The 20,810-nt window shown below is 47.5% G+C and overlaps 1 protein-coding gene and 1 long non-coding RNA gene across 2 annotated transcripts; one reads left to right on the forward strand and one right to left on the reverse strand.

The window, feature by feature from the left end:
- Positions 1-673: 673 nt before the first annotated feature.
- LOC123330725 lies at positions 674-2,517 on the reverse strand. The gene is made up of 2 exons (XR_006546807.2): positions 1,685-2,517; positions 674-1,482 (listed from the first exon to the last, which is right to left on the reverse strand). It is a non-coding gene; the product is annotated as an uncharacterized LOC123330725 (long non-coding RNA).
- Positions 2,518-13,425: 10,908 nt separating this feature from the next.
- Positions 13,426-18,187, forward strand: LOC123330807. The gene is made up of 7 exons (XM_045163761.1): positions 13,426-13,535; positions 13,845-13,976; positions 15,038-15,136; positions 16,172-16,226; positions 16,326-16,424; positions 17,031-17,155; positions 17,426-18,187. Exons 1-7 carry the CDS (start codon positions 13,426-13,428, stop codon positions 17,562-17,564), a joined length of 759 nt encoding a protein of 252 aa, XP_045019696.1. The 3' UTR covers positions 17,565-18,187.
- The last annotated feature ends 2,623 nt before the right edge of the window (positions 18,188-20,810 follow it).

Raw genomic sequence — 20,810 nt, forward strand, 5'->3', positions numbered from 1 at the left:
CTCCCCACGCCAACCCCTCTGCAACTCTAGTGGCATAACGATGTCTGTCACCTCACCCACAGCACAACCGGTTCTCAGTGAAGCGGCCTCTTGTCCACTCTGCCCTCAAGTGGGCTTGCCGTGTTTTATACGAAGAACCCCCAGGGTGGTTACTGTACTGGAAGATAGGCCATCTACAACTGGCTACGGCTAGAGCAATTGCTGGACCCAAGGGCATGTACATTACTGATTTTGATGAATCTTGCCAAACTGCCCTCCTCAGAGTTGGCACCAGATGCTCCCACACCCTTTGATACCCACTGTCATCAGGGTTTTTGATCTTTTCCGATCTTGGGATAATTTTTTTTTAAATCAGCATTATTGAGGTATAATTTACGTATGAGACTCAGGGCAGTTTTGATTCACACTTTCCCCCTTTAATGGGCTTCCCGGGTGCAACAGTTGTAAAGAGTCTGCCAGCAATGCAGGAGCCACACTCAGTTTCCATCCCTGGGTCTGAAAGATCCCCTGGAGGAAGAAATGGCAACCCACTTCAGTATTCTTGCCTGAGACATCTCCTAGACAGAGGAGCCTGGAGGGCTCCATGGGGTTGCAAAGAGTCGGACATGACTGAACACACGTGCACTCTCCCTCTTTACAAGTGTGGCTCCCGTGTCTTCATATGGTTAAATGATGGGGGTGGGCATTTAAGGTCCCTTCAGTGAAAAGAGTTCTGCCCTGCTCGGTATCTTACTTTAGCACAAATCCCCCATTTGTGTGGGACAATCACACTTCCTCTCTATCCCCATTAAAGTGCCAGCAGTTGTCACTTGGGTCTTTTCTGGTTTTAAACCAAAGACCGCATGAGCATCATGTACATTATCCTGTCTGATGCTCACAGTTCTATGAGGTGTTTATTATTTCCATTCTAGGAAGAAGGAAGTGGAGGAGACACAGTAAGCCAGTGGCAGTGCTGGCTTTAAATTCAGGTCAGAATCCATAGCCCAGACTCTTCTGACTCTCTCTCACTGTGATTGTTGGACTTGCTGTCAGACCACCAGGACTTGCATCCCAGTTCAGCCATCAGTTGCTGCAAAACACAGAAAATCTTGTCCCCTCTCCAGGCCTCTATGCAAAGAGTGATTGGAGTTGCCAACTTCCATGACCTGAGTGGGAGAATGGGGCAGGCAATAATCTAAGATTGTCTAGACCCCAGTCTTTTTCATTACTCATCAGAGAGAGTGAGCTGCAAAGCAGAGGAAAAAGCAAAAGCTCTGCTCCTGCAACACAAAAACAGCAGCACTTCTCGATGCATTCAGTCTTGAACCCTGGGGACGGGTGGCTGAGGGGGGAGAAGGTCCATATTTCAAGTATTTATGCAACACATGTGAGGCAGTCCAGCTTGTCAAGAGGCTTTTCTTGTCCCAGGAACCAATTATGAAGGCAGGTGGAAGTAGTTATGCTTGTTGAGAGAAACAGGGCACAGGAACTCGCTCAGAGGCCCTGAAAGATGATGAGAATGAAAACCAGATTCCACGGGGTTATGGGAGAGAGTAAACTAGAGCTGCCATTTAGTTTTAGAACCTGGGGTAGAGAGAGGGGGGCACGCACTTGAAGGGGAGAATGAAGCATAGACAGTCAAGTGTTTCGCGCAAGTTCGCACGAGCGTTACGACTTGAACACAGATTCCCAATGCAATTCTTACCATCTCCCTACACCCCCCTGCGACCAGCCAATCTGCTTTCCCACCAACCCACAGGGAGACTTGGGAAGGCCTGTCAGGCTGGAGAGGAGACACAGAATGGAGTTAAGTCGTGGTGATGCTAATAGGATACATCTGCCGTTGTATAATTACCTTTGGATATTTGGTTACAATGACTCTGTGTTTTTTGCTCCACAATTTGCTGGAATCTGCAGAGACAGAACTTTACTATAAAGAAGATAAATGAAACATTCCAAAGATGTGGTTCAGCCTAGGACCACGTGATTTTTACCCAGAGCTTGTAAAACATCTCTGTCCTTTTAAACCCCTCTCAGCTGTGCAGCACACGAACTTTGCTTCCTTAGGGAAGCTTGGAGACCGGCAGTCTCTGAAATGTGCTGGTCTCCACGTTGGTCACAGTTCTGGTTGTATTTTACCACTGGACTGGGTGAGGGAGCTATGCTGGGCAAAGTCTGGTGGTGCTTTACAGTCAGTTGTGAAGTATATTGTGAGAAATGGGGGTAGGGAAGGAGAAACGGCAGCAGGAAAGCCAGCTCACAGGCTGCTGAATGTTGGCTCAACCACCTTCTGTTGTTACTATCCATTCCTTAGGTTGCTAACACCTGGGAAAAAAGATACAGATTTTTACTGCAGTTCTGAACCAAGATACAAAGATAGAACCCCAAGGCTTTGGAGTCACAGTTCTGCTTATCAGCTGTTGACCCTGGGCAAGTTACTTCACTTCTGAATCTGTTTATTCAATAGCAAAATATGAACAACAATAGCACATACATTATAGGGCTATTAAGAGGATCACATGAGATAATATAAGTAATCTTTTTAGCACATTATGAGGACTTGGAAAATGACAGTATCATTAGATGTTTCATCAAAGCAATGATGTCATCAATTGTAAGAGGCACCATTTTCTGTACCACTTAAAAAAGAAGAAATTTCACCTTTAACACAAGGCTTTCTCATGTAGAATTTTTAAACATGTCTGTAATAAAAAAATCTCTATTTAGACATGGATGTTTGATAATATATTACTTTTGTACCTACATAAGGGGAAAAAAGTAAGCAAAATGAATTCCCTTCAGAAGAGAGTCACTTGTTAATTCAGCATCACTAATGACCATATTTTCACATAATATTGTCCTCTGAGCCATCAAGAGTGAGTGACACACCATTTCTTAAAAAGAGGTGGGGAATCTTCTCTACTGTCTCCAGAATTTCCTTCCAAGCCAAAGATCCCCATGCCCAAGGTTTATGTACATGTGTGGACAGAGAGAGCTGTGTGTAATGGCCTGCCAACCGTGATTGTATGGTGTATCCAGAGTGCAGAGACATCAAAGTGTGGGGAAAGTGTGCACCTGAGAATTCATAACATCTGGTATCCCCAATGTGTTACAGTCAGTTGTGAAGTATATTGTGGTGATGGACAGGGAGGCCTGGCGTGCTGCGATTCACGGGGTCGCAAAGAGTCGGACACAACTGAGTGACTGATCTGATCTGATCAAAGCCTGAAGCTTGTGAATGGGTTCCTTAAAAAATATCACTGTGTTCAATATAACTATTCTTCATGGAAGAGTTACTACCAGTTATTACTACACCAACATAACATTCTCTGAGTGCCATTCACTGACATGAATTATTAATGTATTTAATTATTAATGCATTTAATTCTCACAACAACCATGTGAGGTAGATACAATTGTTATGCTCTTTTTACAGATAAGGACCCTGTAAACTGACACACAGAGAGGTGGAGTAACTCAGCTGAGGTCACGGAGCTTGTCTTTCTAGAGTCTATTCTTAACTACTAGACTGGGGTTTCTCAACTTTGGCACTATGGACACTGGACTAGACGAATATTTATTGTAGGAGGGCTGTCCTGTGCCTTGTAGGCTGTTTAGCAGCATCCCTGGCATCTTCCCTCTGGAGACCAGTGGTACCCCCACACACCCAGGTATAATGACTGAAAATGTCTCTGCTGCTGCTGCTGCTAAGTCGCTTCAGTGGTATCCGACTCTATGCAACCCCATAGACGGCAGCCCACCAGGCTGCCCCCCCTCCCCCCACCCCGTCCCTGGGATTCTCCAAGCAAGAACACTGGAATGGGTTGCCATTTCCTTCTCCAATGCATGAAAGGGAAAAGGGAAAGCGAAGTTGCTCAGTCGCAATCCCATGGACATTACCAGATGTGACCCCCGGGGCAATATCGCCCCAGATGAGAACTATTGCATTATACCTGGTCCCTTAAGGTCGCCACTGAGGAAGCCAAATCCCAGGTCCTGTTTCATTTGAGCCCTGAAATGATGGGAGGGCCCAAGATTCTTGGCGAGTGACCGGTCAGCCTCAGGTAGAACTGTGGACCTGTGGAGGGTTGACTGCTGTGTAGTGCCAATGGCAGAGCAAGTAGTTAAGAGTTTGGGAGACCGGGAAGTCAAGAGAGTCTCAGAGATGCATCAGATGCAACTGACATGATAGCCTCACTTCCGGAGAAAATGAAGTTCTCCTTGTCCTTGAAACCCCTCCTCACTCCTTTTCCGCCTTCTTAAGGACAACCTCTGTCGTGAATGTGGCATGCTCCTTTCAGTTTGTTTCTTTTGCTTTTAACATTTATATACATCTGTGATAAATACATAATACTGATTTTTCTATTTGAGAATTTATATAAATACAATTTAAAATTTATACCAAATATCAATTTTTGTTTTAATTCAACAATATATTTTGGAGATCTATTCAAAATGACACAAATAGATTTAATCCGTTCCTTTTAACTGCTGTGGACTATTCCATTATGTGAATATACTATATTTTGCTTAGTCTCTCTCCTGTTGATGGACAACTGAGTTGTTTCCCGTTTGACATGAATACCAACATCCTGTAGTGAATATCCTTGGAGGTATTTCCTGTGTGCATGCTGAACTCCTCTCTGGCACATCCTTCAAGATGGAATTGCAGGCTTATAGGAAATTGTAGGCTTATAGGAAATACATGTTCCATTTTCATCAGGTGCAGCCAAATTGTTCTCTATTGGGTTTATATCAATTTGTACTCTTGGGGATTTCCCTGGTGGTCCAGTGGCTAAGATTCCACATTCCCAATGCAGGAGGCCTAAGTTTGATCCCTGCTCAGGGAACTCTAGATCCCACATGCCACAACTAAAGATCCTGCTGCAACTAAGACCCATTATAGCCAAGTAAGTACATAAATAAAAATAAATATTTTTAAAAATTTATACTCTCACTGTGCCGTCCTGTGCTTAGTTGCTCAGTTGTGTCCAACTCTTTGCGACCCCATGGACTGTAGCTGGCCAGGCTCCTCTGTCCATGGGGATTCTCTAGGCAGGGATACTCTCACTTGCAATATATAAAAGTTAACCTTTCCAACCAACACTTGGTGCAGCCATTTTTTTTTTTTTACCATTTTTGCTGATCCAAGGGAGTCTATTCCCTTTGCGGGTGGGTCCAGCACGTGGATAAACAACATCCATCATGTGTGTCTCAAAGGGGAAAAGGTTGGGAGTCACTCGGTCTGTGAGAATAGTCGTGTTTGACCACAAACATCATACCGAGGTTCAAAAGTTGATGAATTGCTTAACAGCTCCTCAGAGTAATTCACCTTAGCCAGTGAAACACAAACTGCTCTTAAAACAAAGCAGTCATCAAATTAACTGCTGTGCTGAAAGAACTTCCCGGTGGACTTCATAAATGCGGTCTGAAGTCTGCGCAGTGGGTCCCTGCGGCTGTGCCTTGGCAATGGAATCACACTGAGCCTGGAGGTCCGCCCTGCATTCCATGGGGCTCTGCATGTGGGCAGGTGTGAGATGAGGGGCCTTGGCAGTTCCTCTGGGATACCTCCTCCCGCATCCCCCACTGCTTGACCAAGATTGGTGGGCAGACGGTTGATGGCCTGCCTCTCAGCCCACCAGGGGAGAGGCCAGGACTGGCCCAGCAAGGCTGCTTCACATGCCAGGGTGGGAGCTTGTCTGTACTGAGACCCCCGTCCCCCAGGCCTTTCAGACCTTCCTTGCTCACCTGTTCCCTCCTAGTCATGTACCTCCACCCCTCTAGAGTCACAGTCTTTAGGGTGTAGATAAAATTCAGCAGGAAGCCAAGAAATCCAATCTGGGCTCTCCTCTGCCCATCACCCAGTGACCAGGGAGCTGCATCTGTTCAATGGGGAGGGTCCCTTTCCTGGGGACTTCTCAGGGTTAGTGTGAGGAGTGCCATGGGTGACAGGTGAAGTGGGGAGTAGTTGGTTTAGCAGAGGAGGCTCCAATTGGGCTGTTCAGTGGCCTAGGCTTCATCACTTAACCAGCTGAGTAACTTCAGGAAGCCTCCTCTGTTCTCGGGGCCTCAGTTTGCCCATCTGTGACATTACTGCATTGGGTCAGATCAGCACTTCTGAAACTGTATTCCACCCAATGTTCCACATGCTCCATGGAAAAGGGATTCCACTGTCTACTAAGTCTGGAGAACACTGAATGCCATAACTACCCCGGTAATCACATTGCTACTGCTGCTGCTAAGTCGCTTCAGTCGTGTCCGACTCTGTGCGACCCCATAGATGGCAGCCCACCAGCCTCCCCCTTCCCTGGGATTCTCCAGGCAAGAATACTGGAGTGGGTTGCCATTTCCTTCTCCAATGCATGAAGGTGAAAAGTGAAAGTGAAGTCGCTCAGTCGTGTCTGACTCTTCGCGACTCCATGGACTGCAGCCTACCAGGCTCCTCCGTCCATGGGATTTTCCAGGCAAGAGTACTGGAGTGGGTTGCCATTGCCTTCTCCAATATGAACTTATAGAATAGTATTTATTATAGTATGCTAAGTCACTTTAGTCGTGTCTGACTCTGTGAGACCCCATAGACGTCAGCCCACCAGGCTCCCCCGTCCCTGGGATTCTCCAGGCAAGAACACTGGAGTGGGTTGCCATTTCCTTCTCCAAGGTAATCACATTAGAAGGTAGCATTTGAAGGTTTGGAGATATCTGGCAGGAAAGAAACATGACATTTCTCAAACATTTTTGGTTTTGGAACACTTTTCCTGTTGAACAAATAAAGCTTTTTTAACATCTCTGAAATTACAGATGTGTCTCACAATTGATGCATTTTGAGAAACTTTGAAATATGGTTTAATAAATAATAGCTATTGGGTATCAACTAAATGTTGGCACTCATTAAGTATTCAACATGTAGTATTGATTTAATGTTCCCAGTAATCCTGTAAATTAGGGACTATTATTATTCCCACTTTGCAAATGAGGAAACTGAATCACAGAGCAATTAAGAAACTCAAAGTCAGAAAGAGAAAAACAAATATATTATATTAATATGTATATATGGAATCTAGAAAGATGGCACTGCTGAACCTATTTGCAGGGCAGCATTGGAGACGCAGACACAGAGAACAGACTTATGGACATGGGGTTAGTGGGGAGGAGAGGGTGAGATGAATGGAGAGAGTAGAGGAAACATATACACTACCGTATGTAAAATAGATAGCCTGTGGGAATTTGCTGTATGACTCAGGGAACTCAAACTGGGGCTTTGTGACAACCTAGAGGGTTGGGATGGGGTGGGAGGTGGGAGGGAGGAGACACGTATACCTATGGCTGATTCATGTTGATACATGGCAGAAACCAACACAACATTGTAAAGCAATTATCCTTCAATTAAAAATAAATTAATTAAAAAAAGAAACTCACTCAGGATCATACACCCAATAAATAGGGAAGCTGGGACTTAAGCCCTGATGATCCTGAAGGCTTAACCACATAACCCTGATCTTTGGAATGAGATTTATGATGCAGTGACTATGAAGGACATAGGCAAAGTCATCAACGGCCTTGAAGGGACTGCATTCCTTGAGAAAGAGCAGAATCATAAACGGGCAGAGGCTATTTTAGTGCAAGTATCAGAAGAGAGGAAGCTGCTTCAGGAATGTCTTTGAGTGAGCGTGAAGAGAAGAGGGGAGCGAAGTTGGGAGAGCTCTGAGAGGGGTCCAGATATGATCTTTCAGCAGATTTCACACTATGGCCTTGCAGGGTAGAGGGATCAGACACCTGGTCGACCTCATAATAAGGACTGTGCCTAGACTTGTGGTCTGCTCGGAATCCTGCAAATCCTGGCAGGCCTTAAATCACTCATGCAGGGGAGGTGGGCAGGATTATGACCCTCATCAGAGAAGGCTGCTGAGGCCCAAGGAAAGTGAAATTCAGACATGTTTTCTTGTGGCTTTTTCTCACTGGAGTCTGTGAGAGCCGTCAGTTCTCCAGACTCTGCAACATGCAGGAGACAAGGCAGGCAGAACTTCACCCTGAGAAGGTGAATTTCTAGGCCAGTGTGTTTCTAAGGAAGGCACACATTGCTCCCTCTCTTCCCCTCCTTCGTGGTCCCTTTAGAACCTGGTGCCCTCTCTGGGTTCCTAACATCCTGTTCCCCAAAACAATCTAAAACTCACTCCTGTTGGAGTGTCTCTGACTGATGTCAGCTGTGTTCCTCCTTCGAAGGGGATTTGCATCATTGCAATGGAAGGCAGCACTTATAACCAGACATGTTTCTCAAACTATAATGTGCAGACCAATCCAGGGGGATCTCGTTAAAATGCCGAGTCTGAGTTTGTAAGTCTGGGTCATACATAATGAGCTTCCATATGGATGCTGAAGCTGCTGGCCCGGGGACCACACTCTGAGTGAAAGACAGTGGTTTGGTGGAGACTCTGGGGTCAGAATGGCTGCTCACTTTTCTATCCATCTGACTTTTGGAAAGCTACTTACTTGCCCCTCGTGTTAGTTTCCCCATCTGAGTAGTTGTAGTAAATGCAAAGAGCCAACTCACTGGAAAAGACCCCTGATGCTGGGAAAGATTGAAGGCAAAAGAAGAGGGCAGCAGAGGATGAGGTGGTTGGATGGCATCACCAACCCAATGGACATGAATCTGAGCAAACTCTGGGAGGTAGTGAAGGACAGAGGAGCCTGACATGTTACAGTCCATGGGGTCACAGAGATTTAGCAAATGAACAACAATAAATGAGTAGCAAATACCTAATAGGATTTAATAAATGCCTAGTTATTATTGAAAACCCCAAATAGTGCTATCTACTTAATGGAATTGTTAAAAAGGATTGAGTGAAAAAAGTAGGTACATAGTACTTAATCCAGAGCCTGGCATGTAGTAAACCCTCACTAAATAATAATTAGCAGATGTTATTAATGGGTATGGAAAGACTAAACAGCAATAACATGGAAAGGCTAGTCTGGTAGAATCAGGCACTGGGAAGCCAGCAGGAAGATGGGGGAGAAAGCCATTCTTTCTGGTGTCATGAGGATAAAGCTATTTGTATTCTGGCTTAGAACCATCGGAGGCGAGTTCCTCTCCTGTACTTCATCACCACTGCTGCCCTGCTGGTTTCCCTGGAAAGAATGAGAGCCCAGGTCACCCTGGGCAGATGGGATGACAGGTCACAGATCCAGCCTCCTGTCTCAGCAGCTTTGTCTTCTCAGGAGTGTCTCTGCGGGTCTTTCACTTACTTGCAGCCACCCTCAGCTGCTTCTCCTTAAATCATCTCTGTATCGCAGAGGGTTGGGAGCCTGCCTGCATCTCAGGGGCTCCAGCTGTCTGCTGTGGACTATGAATAGTGCCTGTAGGGCTATTTGTCTCATCACCTTTGCAATCTGCTTTCTGCACAATGTCTAGATGGCGCATGTTTGCGGGCTTGGTGAAGCCATTGTTTTTCTCGGTGACATTTTCTGGGAGAAGCATGGATTCATGAACAGATAAGGACAGTCCTTGCTTATGATGGGAACTGAGTGGCCCACTTGTCATCTGCATCTATTTGTCCTACAGACCTGTGCACAGTCAGACCGCAGAATCAAAGGGTTGGAGCTCAGCTGTCAAACTGTAAGGTAACTGTGAACCTCCTGGGGATCTTGTTAAACTGCAGTCTGATTCAGCAGGTCTGGGGTCAAGCCTGAGATTTTTGCATTTCTAACAAGCTTACAGGTGACCCAATGATGCTGGTCCATGGACCACACTTTGAGTAGCCAATGGATCTCAAACTTTAGCATGCATCCAATCACCTGTAAGCTGGTGTAAAACAGACTACTGGGCCCCACTCCCAGATTTTCTGTTTCTGTAGACCTAGGGTATGGAGAAGGAAATGGCAACCCACTCCAGTGTTCTTGCCTGGAGAATCCCAGGGATGGGGGAGCCTGGTGGGCTGCCGTCTCTGGGGTCGCACAGAGTCGGACACGACTGAAGCGACTTAGCAGCAGCAGCAGCAGCAGACCTAGGGTGGGACCTAATATTTTGCATGTCTAAGAATTTCTCAAGAGAACCTAATGCTGCAAATATAGGCACTGCACTTTGAGAACCAAAGTATCCCAATCTTTTCATTACTTTTATTGGTATCTTTTGAGTTCTGTTACTTAGTCTGTAGTCCTACCTGCTTGTGACAATTTACTGGTACTAGTCTGTCATATGCATAGCTGGCAATGCCCCAAACTTGGCCAGTGATGCGCTTGTGTTCGTTATGGCTCTGCCTTGAACTGGTTGACTTGCCTGACACTCTGCGAGTTTGCTGGCCTCGTTTTCCCACGACAGCCTCTCCTGGCCCTTTGGAGTACAACAGCACCTCCAGCCTTGGTCTTTGTATCACTGCTCTGCCCCCTAGACCTCCTGCCCGGCTGCCCTGGGCAAGCAATGCTCTCTTGTCTGCACCCCACTCACTGCCTTAGGGTACCCCCTCTCTTTTCCTGGTTCCTTTAAGGACACCAGGCAGCTGCCAGGGGCCTGGCATGCGAGGCTGTGCCCAAGGAAAGCAGAAATCATGTTGTTAATTAAACCAGCATGGACATACTGCCCCGGAATTCAGGAGCCTGCCCTCTCCTGCCCCCTCTGACCAGAGCCTCACAGAGCTGGAACGAGTTAGTTCGACCTTCTCCATTGATGTCATTTACGAGGTGGTTGTGCAATCCTTTGTTTAACAGGACTGGTTTCTGGGCCCGGCCCAAAACTAAGCTGGACTCTGGCAGGCATCCATGTCCCCAGCCCTTCCTGCTCCCTTGAACTTCCAGACCCTGGCCATTGCCCCCTATATACCAGGCTGGCATTATCTTGTTGCCAGCATCCCTGAACTCCTTTGCCTCCCCCGAGGAATCCAAGGACAATGCCTCTGACCTTTCCCTGAAGCCCTGACTCTGTGGAGCTTTCTGTTTTATGAGCTGGCCTTTCTTGTCTAGAGAATCTGTTTCTGTGTTTGTAGTCAGAGCAGGAAAAAAACTGCCCAGAGAGGCTACATGGCCGTCTGGGGGTCTGGTAGCCATATCTCTGTGACTAAGAATCTTTGGCCTCCAGGATGCAATCTTCTCTCTCTTCCTTGCTATAGTTCCCAAAGTTCTTCCTAACCTTGTGTGACAGCTTCTGCCTCAACTGTACCGGGCTATCTTTCCTGAGCCCAGCACACCGGAAGGGCAAAGACTCGGTGTCAGATTGGCCTGGGTTCAGATCACTTCTTCACTGCTTTTCAGCTGTGTGACTTCGGGCAAGTGACTTCTTTGAGCCGCAGCTGTCTTGTCTGTAAAATAAAGAACGCGATTCCCACCACCTTCTGGGGGCCGTCTAGGGAGTGAGAGGATGTGGTGAAGGACCGGGCCCACTGATCAGCAGACAGGGTTGTCACTGGTCCCCACAACCCAACCCTAGCCCCCATCGAGGTCTAGGCTTCCGATGGCTCAGCTCTTCAGACAAGGAATGAGTGGGTGCAATTCCAGACCGGCTTGGTTCCCTCTTGGCACCAAACCAGCTGAGGATGGCTGGGTGGGCTACCACCACCAGGACAGAGGGCCTGAGACCCAGGCCTGGCTGAGCCCCTCCCAGCCTGTATGATGTCAGGTAACCCACCTCCTCCCTCTCTTTCATGCTCTCACCTGTAAATGAGGCAGCTCGACTGTGAAACCCAAGTTCTCTCCAGCTCCATGATTTTAAAATAGGTAAACTCAATAAACACATTCAGGCGGGGAGATGGGCCTTGCAAGAGATGTGGGGTTGCTAGGGTGGACTCTGGGCCCTTCTCAAGCCTCACCTCTTGGAGAATGCTGAAAACTAAGACCTGATCTCTCTTCCCCTGGGCTCACCCTTCAGGGTCCCCATCCCCATCACAGAATTCTCAAGCCCCGCCCTGCTGAACTGTGCTGTGATGGAATCTGTGTTTTGCATCTTTCTCCTCTAAGTGCAGCTTCCTGGTGAGCCCAACATCTTTCGAGCCACATGTGGGACAGCGGTGAAAGGTTTCAGGACCTGTAGGTGGTCCCTCCCCAATGGGCTGGTAATCACTTCCCGGATTCCAGAGGCTCATTATGTGAAATCTAAGCTGGACGCCTCAGCCGGGGTTTGCCTCTCCCATCTCAGCTGTCTGCGGGTGCTTGAATTGTTTACAATTATTCCAGGGGCGAGAAAGGACTGAGGCTCAGGAAGGTCTGTTTGCAACCCCCTCCCTCATGCGCTCCCTGTTGATGTTGGCCCCACTGGAGTCTCCCCCAGAGCGGTGGTCCTGCCCCTGGGTGCACCTGCTGTGGGGGCCTGCAGCCCCGCTGGGCTCGGGGGTGTGGGGGGGTATGTGTGTGGGTGAGAGTGGAGTATTTGACTTGGGCTTGACCTTCCCACTGGGAGATGGGGGCTGCGGGGCAGAGCAGGGGATTCATCAGCCAAGAGCTGTTTGACAGTGTGTTCACAATCCTAGAATTGAACTTGAAATAGGTCTGCAATCTTTTCTACCATTTCTTCCATTTTTCCTTTCAAAAAGAGGGTGAAATGACTCTCACAAACCCAGAGGCAAGTACTGGGATGGGGGAAGAATTACCACGCACAGATCCTGCCTGTAAGGAAAGAACAATCTAGAGAGAGGTCAGAGTCATTCCTCCGTTCATTCTTTTGTGTTCTGGGTGAGTAATCAGCCACCAAGGCCCTCTACTCCCCTCAAGCCTCAGGTGGAAATGGGTAAGTGTGGGGGTGGATGTGGAAATTCTGAAGCTGAAGAGAGGCTGTTTTCCTACTTCCACTCCTTTCCTGGGGGCTGGTGCAGACAGGAGATACTGAGATGGGAAGCACAGCCCCTGCCTGGGGTTGCACAGGGCCTAGTAAGTACAGGAAGAGCTACAATACAAGGCTGACTCCGATCAGTGCCTTCATGAGGCAGAGAAAGAGAACCAGGAGTTTCCAGGAGGAAAGGGCCACACCCAACTAGTGCTCCCAGAAAGCCTCCCTGGAGAAGGCCATGAGCTGGGCCTGGAAAGATGAAGGGTTTCCACAGATAGAGATAGAAAGGGCGGGATTAAGGGTACTGGCAATGTGTGAGAGACCCATGGGAAGGCTGGAAAAAGCAGGAGATACTCAGGGAACAAGTTCACTGGAAATTAACTAGGGGAGATTCCCTTTCTTTTAATGGCTGTGTGGTTTTGGAAAAGTCCCCTAACCTCTCTGGGCTTGACAGCTTTGTGTACACAACACAGAGAAGGCAGAGAGCTCCTGTGAGGCCCTTTCATCTCATCTTTCTTTCCTAAAGCAGTGAATAAGACTGACAAAATCCCTGCCCTCATGGAGTGGGGATAAAGAGAATAAACAAATAGGACAGATGGTACTAAATGCCTTGGAGAATAATAAATTAGGGAAGGGAATGGAGAATAGGGGGTTGGATAACAAATTGAAATAGGATAATTAAGGAAAGACTTAGTGATAAGATGACAATTGGTCGAAAATCTGAAGGACCCATCCATGTGGATACCTGGGGAAAGAGCTATAGAACAGAAGAAACAGCTGGTGCAAAGGCCCTGGGGTGGTTGCAAGCTTGGTGTGTTCAAGGCCCAGTAAGGAGGACAGTCTTTCCTAAGAAAGGAAGAGCAGTAGGTTTCCATAGAAACGGTTCTAGGAGGATGTATATAGCTGGCTGTCTCTCTGCCAGGGGTAAGTACCATTGTGTAATCAGAATCAGCTTGATAGGGCTTGTTAGCAGGAAGCATTCGCAATGCTAGCACCAGCAGCTGGCAGAGTGCCCAGGGCACCTGGCGGCAATCAGCTGGACCAATTGGCTGTGCTGAGAGCACGCTTCCTGACACACCAACTGCAGGGATTCTCAAGTGCTCCTGTCTTTGGTCTAAAGGGCTCTGCAGCTTTATCTGGAGTGTATCAGGGGTACAGCGTGGTCCCGCAGCAGCAGGCCTCCAGCACAAACAGTGCTATCTCCACAACCAGACACTAGCCCTGAGTGCAATCTCCAGAAAGGCGACAACAGGTTGGGAGGAAAACCTCTGATATCATAGCTGGGCCCTTTTTTCCCCAACCCCCAACACTTCCTTCCATCTCTTGATCCTTCCCCTTCCACCAGTCGAAGGATTCCTCCCTTGCTCCCTGATGGAAGAGGTGATACAGTAGAACCCCCAAAACAGTCCTTTTAGCTATTGAGTCACAAATACTAAGGTCCTGGAGATATCTATGGGACTAAGGCATGAGGATGAAGGAGGAGAAGTAAATTCATGGTTGGGAGGTGGGAGGGGAGGGAGAGGAAAATGAAGATTGGATACTGGGGGGAGAGGGACCATTGAAAGGGGTCTGTGTTCTGCCCTCCTCTAGATCAAGTGCCTAGTGTGGAATGGGGGCAGAAGGGGTGACTGTGGGGTATGTCCAGGCCAAATGGGGTTCAGGAGAGTCTTCCCCAAGCCCTCTGGGTCCAGCTTGATGCTGGTACCACATTTAGCCCTGTGTGATTAAAAATGGCCTGGGTAGGGTCATGGGAACCCAGAAAGACGTACCAGGAATGGTGGGAGCACATCAATGTCAAACTTCCATATAAAGAGGAGTAGGTATTTATTGTATATAGCATTTATTCTAAAGCATTAACTCCTTTAGTCCTCAGAACAATTCAGTAAGGTAGGCACTTTATCATCCCCATCTCATAGATGAGGAAACTGAGAGGTTAAAGAAGGTCCCACGGCCAGTCGGAGACATGGCTAGGTTTTGAACCCGGGCAGTTTGGCTCTGGAATCTGTTCCCTTAATAACCACTCCACTATATTGCTAAGATCAGGCCGCCTTGTTGGATGATGCCCTTGTGGATCCTTGACCACACTGAGGGTCAGATTCCATACCAACCCCCTCCCCCCACCACCACTGGTTCTCCATAAACCTCCCCAGGGCTTAGGCACCGTTCAGATAAAACAGGGAGGGAAAATTCCAAATTGACTGAGATTAAATTTCTACCACCTGATAGAAGAGGACTCACCAGTGAAACTTAGTTCAGTTACAGACCACTGTCAGTTAGTGGACTAAGTTCATCCTCATTACGATAACCTCCTAGGACCGGAGTGCCACTCCCTGCCATTGCTGCTTCTTCTGCCACCGTCACCACCCTTAGGCCACCTGCCGAGGAGCAGGAAAGGGTGCCACCTCACCTAGGGTGAGAACAAAGATATACCTACTACTGGGGATGTGGCTTCCTCTTCCTTGGTCAAGGGTTTCTGATTTTTAGGTCGAGCCATTGCAAGTGGGTCGGGTTGGGGCTTTTCTCTTGACTCCAGCAGAAAGCGCTCTCTGATTGGCTGGAGCCATCAATCACCCCACTCACTCATCCAATTATGCCTGCAGTTCTACCCTCATCTGGAAAGAATGAAGGCAGCAAAGCACTGTGGTCGTCTAATGCAAACCATTCGTGTAGTCAGAAGGAAAATGGGACGTGATTCACACGGACTTTCCAGCTTTTTTAAGAGGCCTGCTGTCAATAAAGTGAAGGCAGGGCATTTTGCAGAAAAGGGACATTTCTGGTCAGGCTGGGTTCATTCTCCCGCAACCATCTCTGGACTTCTTTGGGAAGCAGGGTCTGATCCATTCTTGGTTTCCTGCAGATGAGCTATGTGTGTGTATAAAAGGTCAGGAGTTTTAGAAATTCCAAGTGTGTGAGTTTGACATCATCTTAATTTCTTACAAGCCATGGGCCAAGATGCAATAATGTATTTCATACACCAAAGAATACAAAGGAAACATTTAACAGTTATCATGTTTTAGTAGATTGTAAGCTCCTTGAGGGCAGACATGTTTATGATTGGTTTGATCTCCCAGACCTAGCACAGGCCCCCAGGAGGCAGATGCAGAGTTTTATCTCAACACCCCTTCCAGTCTCTCATCCCTCCATGTATCCTCTGCCTCAACCATCCTTGGACTGCCACTCTTCTGCCACAGGACCTTTGCACATACCTTCCTTAAGCCTGACATGTCCTCTCTCCCTTACTTACCTAGTTAACCTCTATAACTTCTGAGCTCTCAGCTCAGACATCACATCTTCAGAGAAGTCAGCCTCCCTAATTAGGCCAGTTTCTGCAAGACAGATTCTCATTCCAGGCTGTCACCTTCCTTGTTGAATCTGCCACGGTTGTCATTTTATGCTTTTTCACGTGCCTCTTTGATGAATGTCTGTCTCCCTCTCTACTTTGCCAAGCCTAGGAGGACTTACCACCATCTCCCCCACTGTCCTGCCTAGTTCCTGGCACTTGGTAAGTATGGAATGGATCGGTCAACCTTTACTGAGCACCTGATCTTGTGTACCAAATGCTGAATAACCCCCCAAAATGGGTATTATCCTCCCTTTGCAGAGAAGCAAACTGAGGCCCAGAGAGGAAAGAAGAATTGCTCAAAGTTCCATGCTTTGTAAGGGCCAGAGGCAGGCTTTGAATCCAGTTTTTCTGACCCAGGTACCAGCATTCTTTCCGCTGCCTCTCTATGGGTTGGCTGAAGGACTGACCTGACTACTTGGGATGGACGGCATCAATCTTGCATGTGAAGCTATAGAGGAAAGGCTGCGGTTCCAATGAAAATTAGCAGAGGTTTTGCCCAAGGAAGGAGGCTGCCTGGGTTCAGCTCCAGGCCAGCCTTTCCCTGCTTAGCTGGAGACAGCAGTTCCCCAGCCAGACAGCCCCGTTCTCTGGTCCTTTCCTGCCCTGCTGGGCCATGAACTCTGTGGGTGGTGAGGGAGGCATTTCCGGGGCCCCGGGTTATGCGCCTCTCGGGGGTGATGGCTACAGCTGGCCACATGTTCACCAACTGCACTTTGGTCAATTGCCCCAGGTCCTGGTTCACAGAATTGCCGGGAAAATGACAGCTCTGGGTCCACATGAAAGGCATTCTTGAAAAATCTCTCTCCCCTCCCTCCTTCCCCTGCTGGAGAATTTTGTGCTGTGAGTTATTGCTGCAATTGGCGGCCCGGATGGGTTTGAGTAGAGGGGGCTGGGCTTTCTCGTTGCTTTATTGCTCCAATGTGTGCGGAATCAACTCAGTCCTCTGGCAATCTTTTCTCCCAGCCTCTTCGTGGAATGAAGATGCTCAGAGAAGTGGAAGCCGTAGACAAAGAGCCTCAGTTTCTTTGCAGTTTGTCCTGTAAAGCAGGAGTCCCCAACCTCCAGGATCTAATGCCTGATGATCTGAGGTAAGACTAATGTAATCATAATAGAAGCAAAGGACACAATAAATGTAATACACTTGAATCATCCTGAAACCATCCCCTGCTACCCTGGTCTGTGGAAAAATCGTCTTCCACAAAACTGGTCCCTGGTGCTAAAAAGGTTGGGACCACTGCGGTAAAGCTCCCCTGCACATTGCAGACCTCCTAGCAAATAGAGAGGGTGAGGGAAGAGACTGGGATTGGGGGGGGCAGGTTGCAAATCTTTGCACTGAATCCCTGCTCCATGTCTCCCAGAAGTGACGGCCATGGTCATGACCAAGGTGCATCCACAGTAGTGGGTCTGGCCATGAGGAAGAGAAACCTGCAATGTCAGACCAAGGACTTCATCTGGACAAGAACGATACTTAATGCTTATGCATTTGATCTCAAGTAGATTTTTATCTGCCCGTGGCCACTGCAGGGGTGTCAGGGAATGTCACATATCACACATTGCAGGGGGACGGGGGTTGGTAATTGTATTTCCAACACCTTCCTGTCTGAAGAGCAGGGCTGTCCAGTGGGACTTCCTTCGAGGGAGAAAATGCTCAATATCTGTGTCGTCTTAGGATGGAAGGCCCTGGTCACATGTGGCCCCTGAGCACTTGAAATGTGGCTAGTTCACACTATGTCTTGAATTTCAACTACTTTTAATTAGTTTGAATTTAAATAGCCACACATGGCTAGGGGCTATCATATTGGAGAGGGTGGTTCTAATGACTAGCAACATCAGCATCACCTGAGAGCTTATTAGAACTAAGCCCCACCCCAGATCTGTGGAATCAGACTGAGCATTGTAACAAGATCCCAGGTGAAGCATATTAGCAATTGAGAAGGGTTTCTCTGGAGCGCAGTCAAGAACAAAGGAGGTGAGAAAACAGAAAGCAAGGAATAAAGCTAGTGGACAGAAAGAACAATTATCATCAAATCTTTGTATCTTTCACACAGCATTTATCTGGGGGGTATTGATGCTTACTTTGGAGTCCATTCTCACAGCACTGGCTGTGGGATATTTTTTTCCCCCAGTCTGCAGTAGATTGGAAGCAGCAGTAGAGGCACCATGGGAGCATCTTTGCCGTCTCTAATGCCACTTGTTTAATCAGCATAAAGTGTCTGTGAATATAAGGATCATGATGACCAGTGCCATTTGGGAAGGTGAGGTCTGGACCATCTCCCTAAGACCACACTGGAGTCTCTCAGCTTGACTTCTGCAAGCCAGGGCAGCATTTCAGAATCTCATTTTTAAGTGCACGTTAGTGTCTGCTGTAATGAAACACATGCCGTAGACTGATGAAATTTAATGTTCAAGCTAAATAATAAAATCTTTTATTTATGGGCAAGTTTTACGTCTCCCTGAGGGGAGATAAGCTAGTGTACAAGTCTTTCCCACTTTCCCTGGGTCTGATGTGAAGCCAGCTTGTTCCCCCTTGACATCACAGGGGAAATATGAGCAGGAGGGAGGCGGAAGGTGGGAGGAGAGGAGGCTCTATATTTACAAGCCTGTGGTATGATGCAGCCAGATGCAGATTCTACCGGGTTTGTGGGTGTGAGGACATTGAGGGAAGGAGTTAAATAGGACTTACCTTTCTGACCTCAGCCAAGTCTCCAGGAGGACTCATGTGGAGGGTCGCGCTGGAGAAATTTTAACTCTAAAAAGACCACAGATGATCAGACAATGCTAGGAAGGGCTCCCAGCCCTCACAGACCCTATCCTTCACTGATAAGCTTGTTCTTTCATTCCTGGAGTCTATCAGCAAACAAGAATTGAGCTCCTTCCATGTGCCAGGCACTATTCTAGGTGGTGGGGGATTAAACAGTGTGAAACAAATCAGAGACCCCTGTCCTCAATGAGTCTGCATCTGAGTGGGACACAGACATGTACACAAGTAATTTCAGGAACTGAGAAGGGTTGTCAGGAGGATAAAATTAGTAGAGAGGCATGACAGCAGTCCAAGAGGGCTTCATGGAGGAAGTGACATTTGCATTGTGTCCTTAGAGGTAGTGAGAAGAAGGCAGTCCCTGAAGGTGTGAGGGAAAGGCACTTCAAGGAGGATAGGAGTGGGGGTTGGGGGGATGGAGTGAATTATGCCAGGCCAGAGTGGTGGGATTTTATTCTAAGCAAAATAGGAAACCATTAGAAGGCTATGTCTTAAGAAGAGGAGTGATATTTCCTACGCTTACCGTGGTTGCCATATGGAGAAAGGACTATAACTTTGGGGGAATAGGCTGTTATGTTCCAGGTGACGGAGGATGGAGACTTGGGTTGACGGTTCATAGTGGAGGTATAAGAAGAGGCTGGATTTAAGATATATCCTGAAAGAGGGGCAGACAGGTCTTCCTGTGACCTGGATGCTTGTGGGAAGGTCAAGCTCAGGTGCCTGAATAAATGGGTGAATGATGCCACCACCTCTGGAAGGAAAATGTTTGGAAGAGGAAATCAGTGTTTCTCTAAATCTGAGATGCCATTAGGATATCCAGGTGGATTAACATTTAGGAGTCTGGCGTGCAAGTTCTTAAGATTTTTAAAATGTGGTCGTAGTCAGAATATAGAAAAGATTGGGAGCTACAGGACTACCAGAAAACAAAGAATGCCTAGGGAGGGATAAGATTAAAGACTGAGCCTAGAGGGACACCACCACCTAGAAATCTAAAGGAGATGGAGGAGCCCACAAAGGAGACTGGGGAAAAAATGGCCAGAGAGAAAAAGGGAGAAAAGATAGTGGAAATAGTAGACCACATCAAATGCTGCTGAAAACTTGAGTAAGATGGAGACAGAGCTGGTCTTTGACTCTGGCCTGAGAGAGGTCACTGTTATGGGTGGACATAAAGGCAGATTTAGAGTGAATTGAGGTATTAATATTTACTTCTTCGACAAGGAATAAGAGAGGACTATCAGTTGCCTCTAGGGAGGGAAACTGGGTTGTTGGGAGAAGGGGAAGGGGACTGCCTTCCTTTTCACTAGATATCACTTTGTGTGTTTTATACCCTTGTTATAAGCACCTATTCAAAATGCCCCAGCAGATTGAGGAAAGAATGGGCAGTAAAACAAGAGTGGGGATATCAAATATAAATGACACTTGGGAGATATTTTGCTGCAAAAAGGAAGAGAAAAATGGGTCGTTGTGGGGTCAAGGAAAGGTTTCTTTAAAGGATGTTTATACATTGGTGAGCGTGGTCAAGCAGAGAGTGGGAAATGGGTAAGACAGGAAGGGGAAGGGATGGCTGCAAGGGCAGGATCCTTAAAGAGGCCACAGCGATGAGACAAGCTTTGAAAGTGGGAGCTGGCCTGAGATTGACAGTTCATTTCATGGAACAGGAAGGAAGGTGGGGGTGTAGGTTTAAGCACAGCGGGATGATGAATAGATGGGAGGATGGTGAGACTTAAATGTCAGTTAAGGGTGATGGGGAGTGTGACAGAAGATACTGGAGGGTCAAGAAGAAAGTATGAAATGGTTATTCTAGGGAGTGGAAAAGTAAATTCCCGAGGAAAACAGTGACAGTTTTGCTCGGCAGTCCTGAGCACCCACTTGAAGTCTGGGGTCGTAAAACTAGAGTGAAATAGTTGAGGGGAGGGTGTGTCCGGAGCAAGGAGGTAGAATGACTTCATTTGCATCTCTCTGCATTTGGAGTCCTGCTTTGATTC

Source organism: Bubalus bubalis, chromosome 20 (genome assembly GCF_019923935.1).
Source record: "Bubalus bubalis isolate 160015118507 breed Murrah chromosome 20, NDDB_SH_1, whole genome shotgun sequence".
Classification (NCBI taxonomy): Eukaryota; Metazoa; Chordata; class Mammalia; order Artiodactyla; family Bovidae; genus Bubalus; species Bubalus bubalis.

Coding starts and splice junctions, on each gene's coding strand:
- LOC123330807 (XM_045163761.1), top strand. CDS start 13,426: ATGACAATTGGTCGAAAATCTGAAGGACCCATCCATGTGGATACCTGG. Junction 16,425..17,030: donor ATCCAGTTTTTCTGACCCAG/GTACCAGCATTC, acceptor CTTTTCTCCCAG/CCTCTTCGTGGAATGAAGAT. Junction 17,156..17,425: donor CTAATGCCTGATGATCTGAG/GTAAGACTAATG, acceptor CATGTCTCCCAG/AAGTGACGGCCATGGTCATG.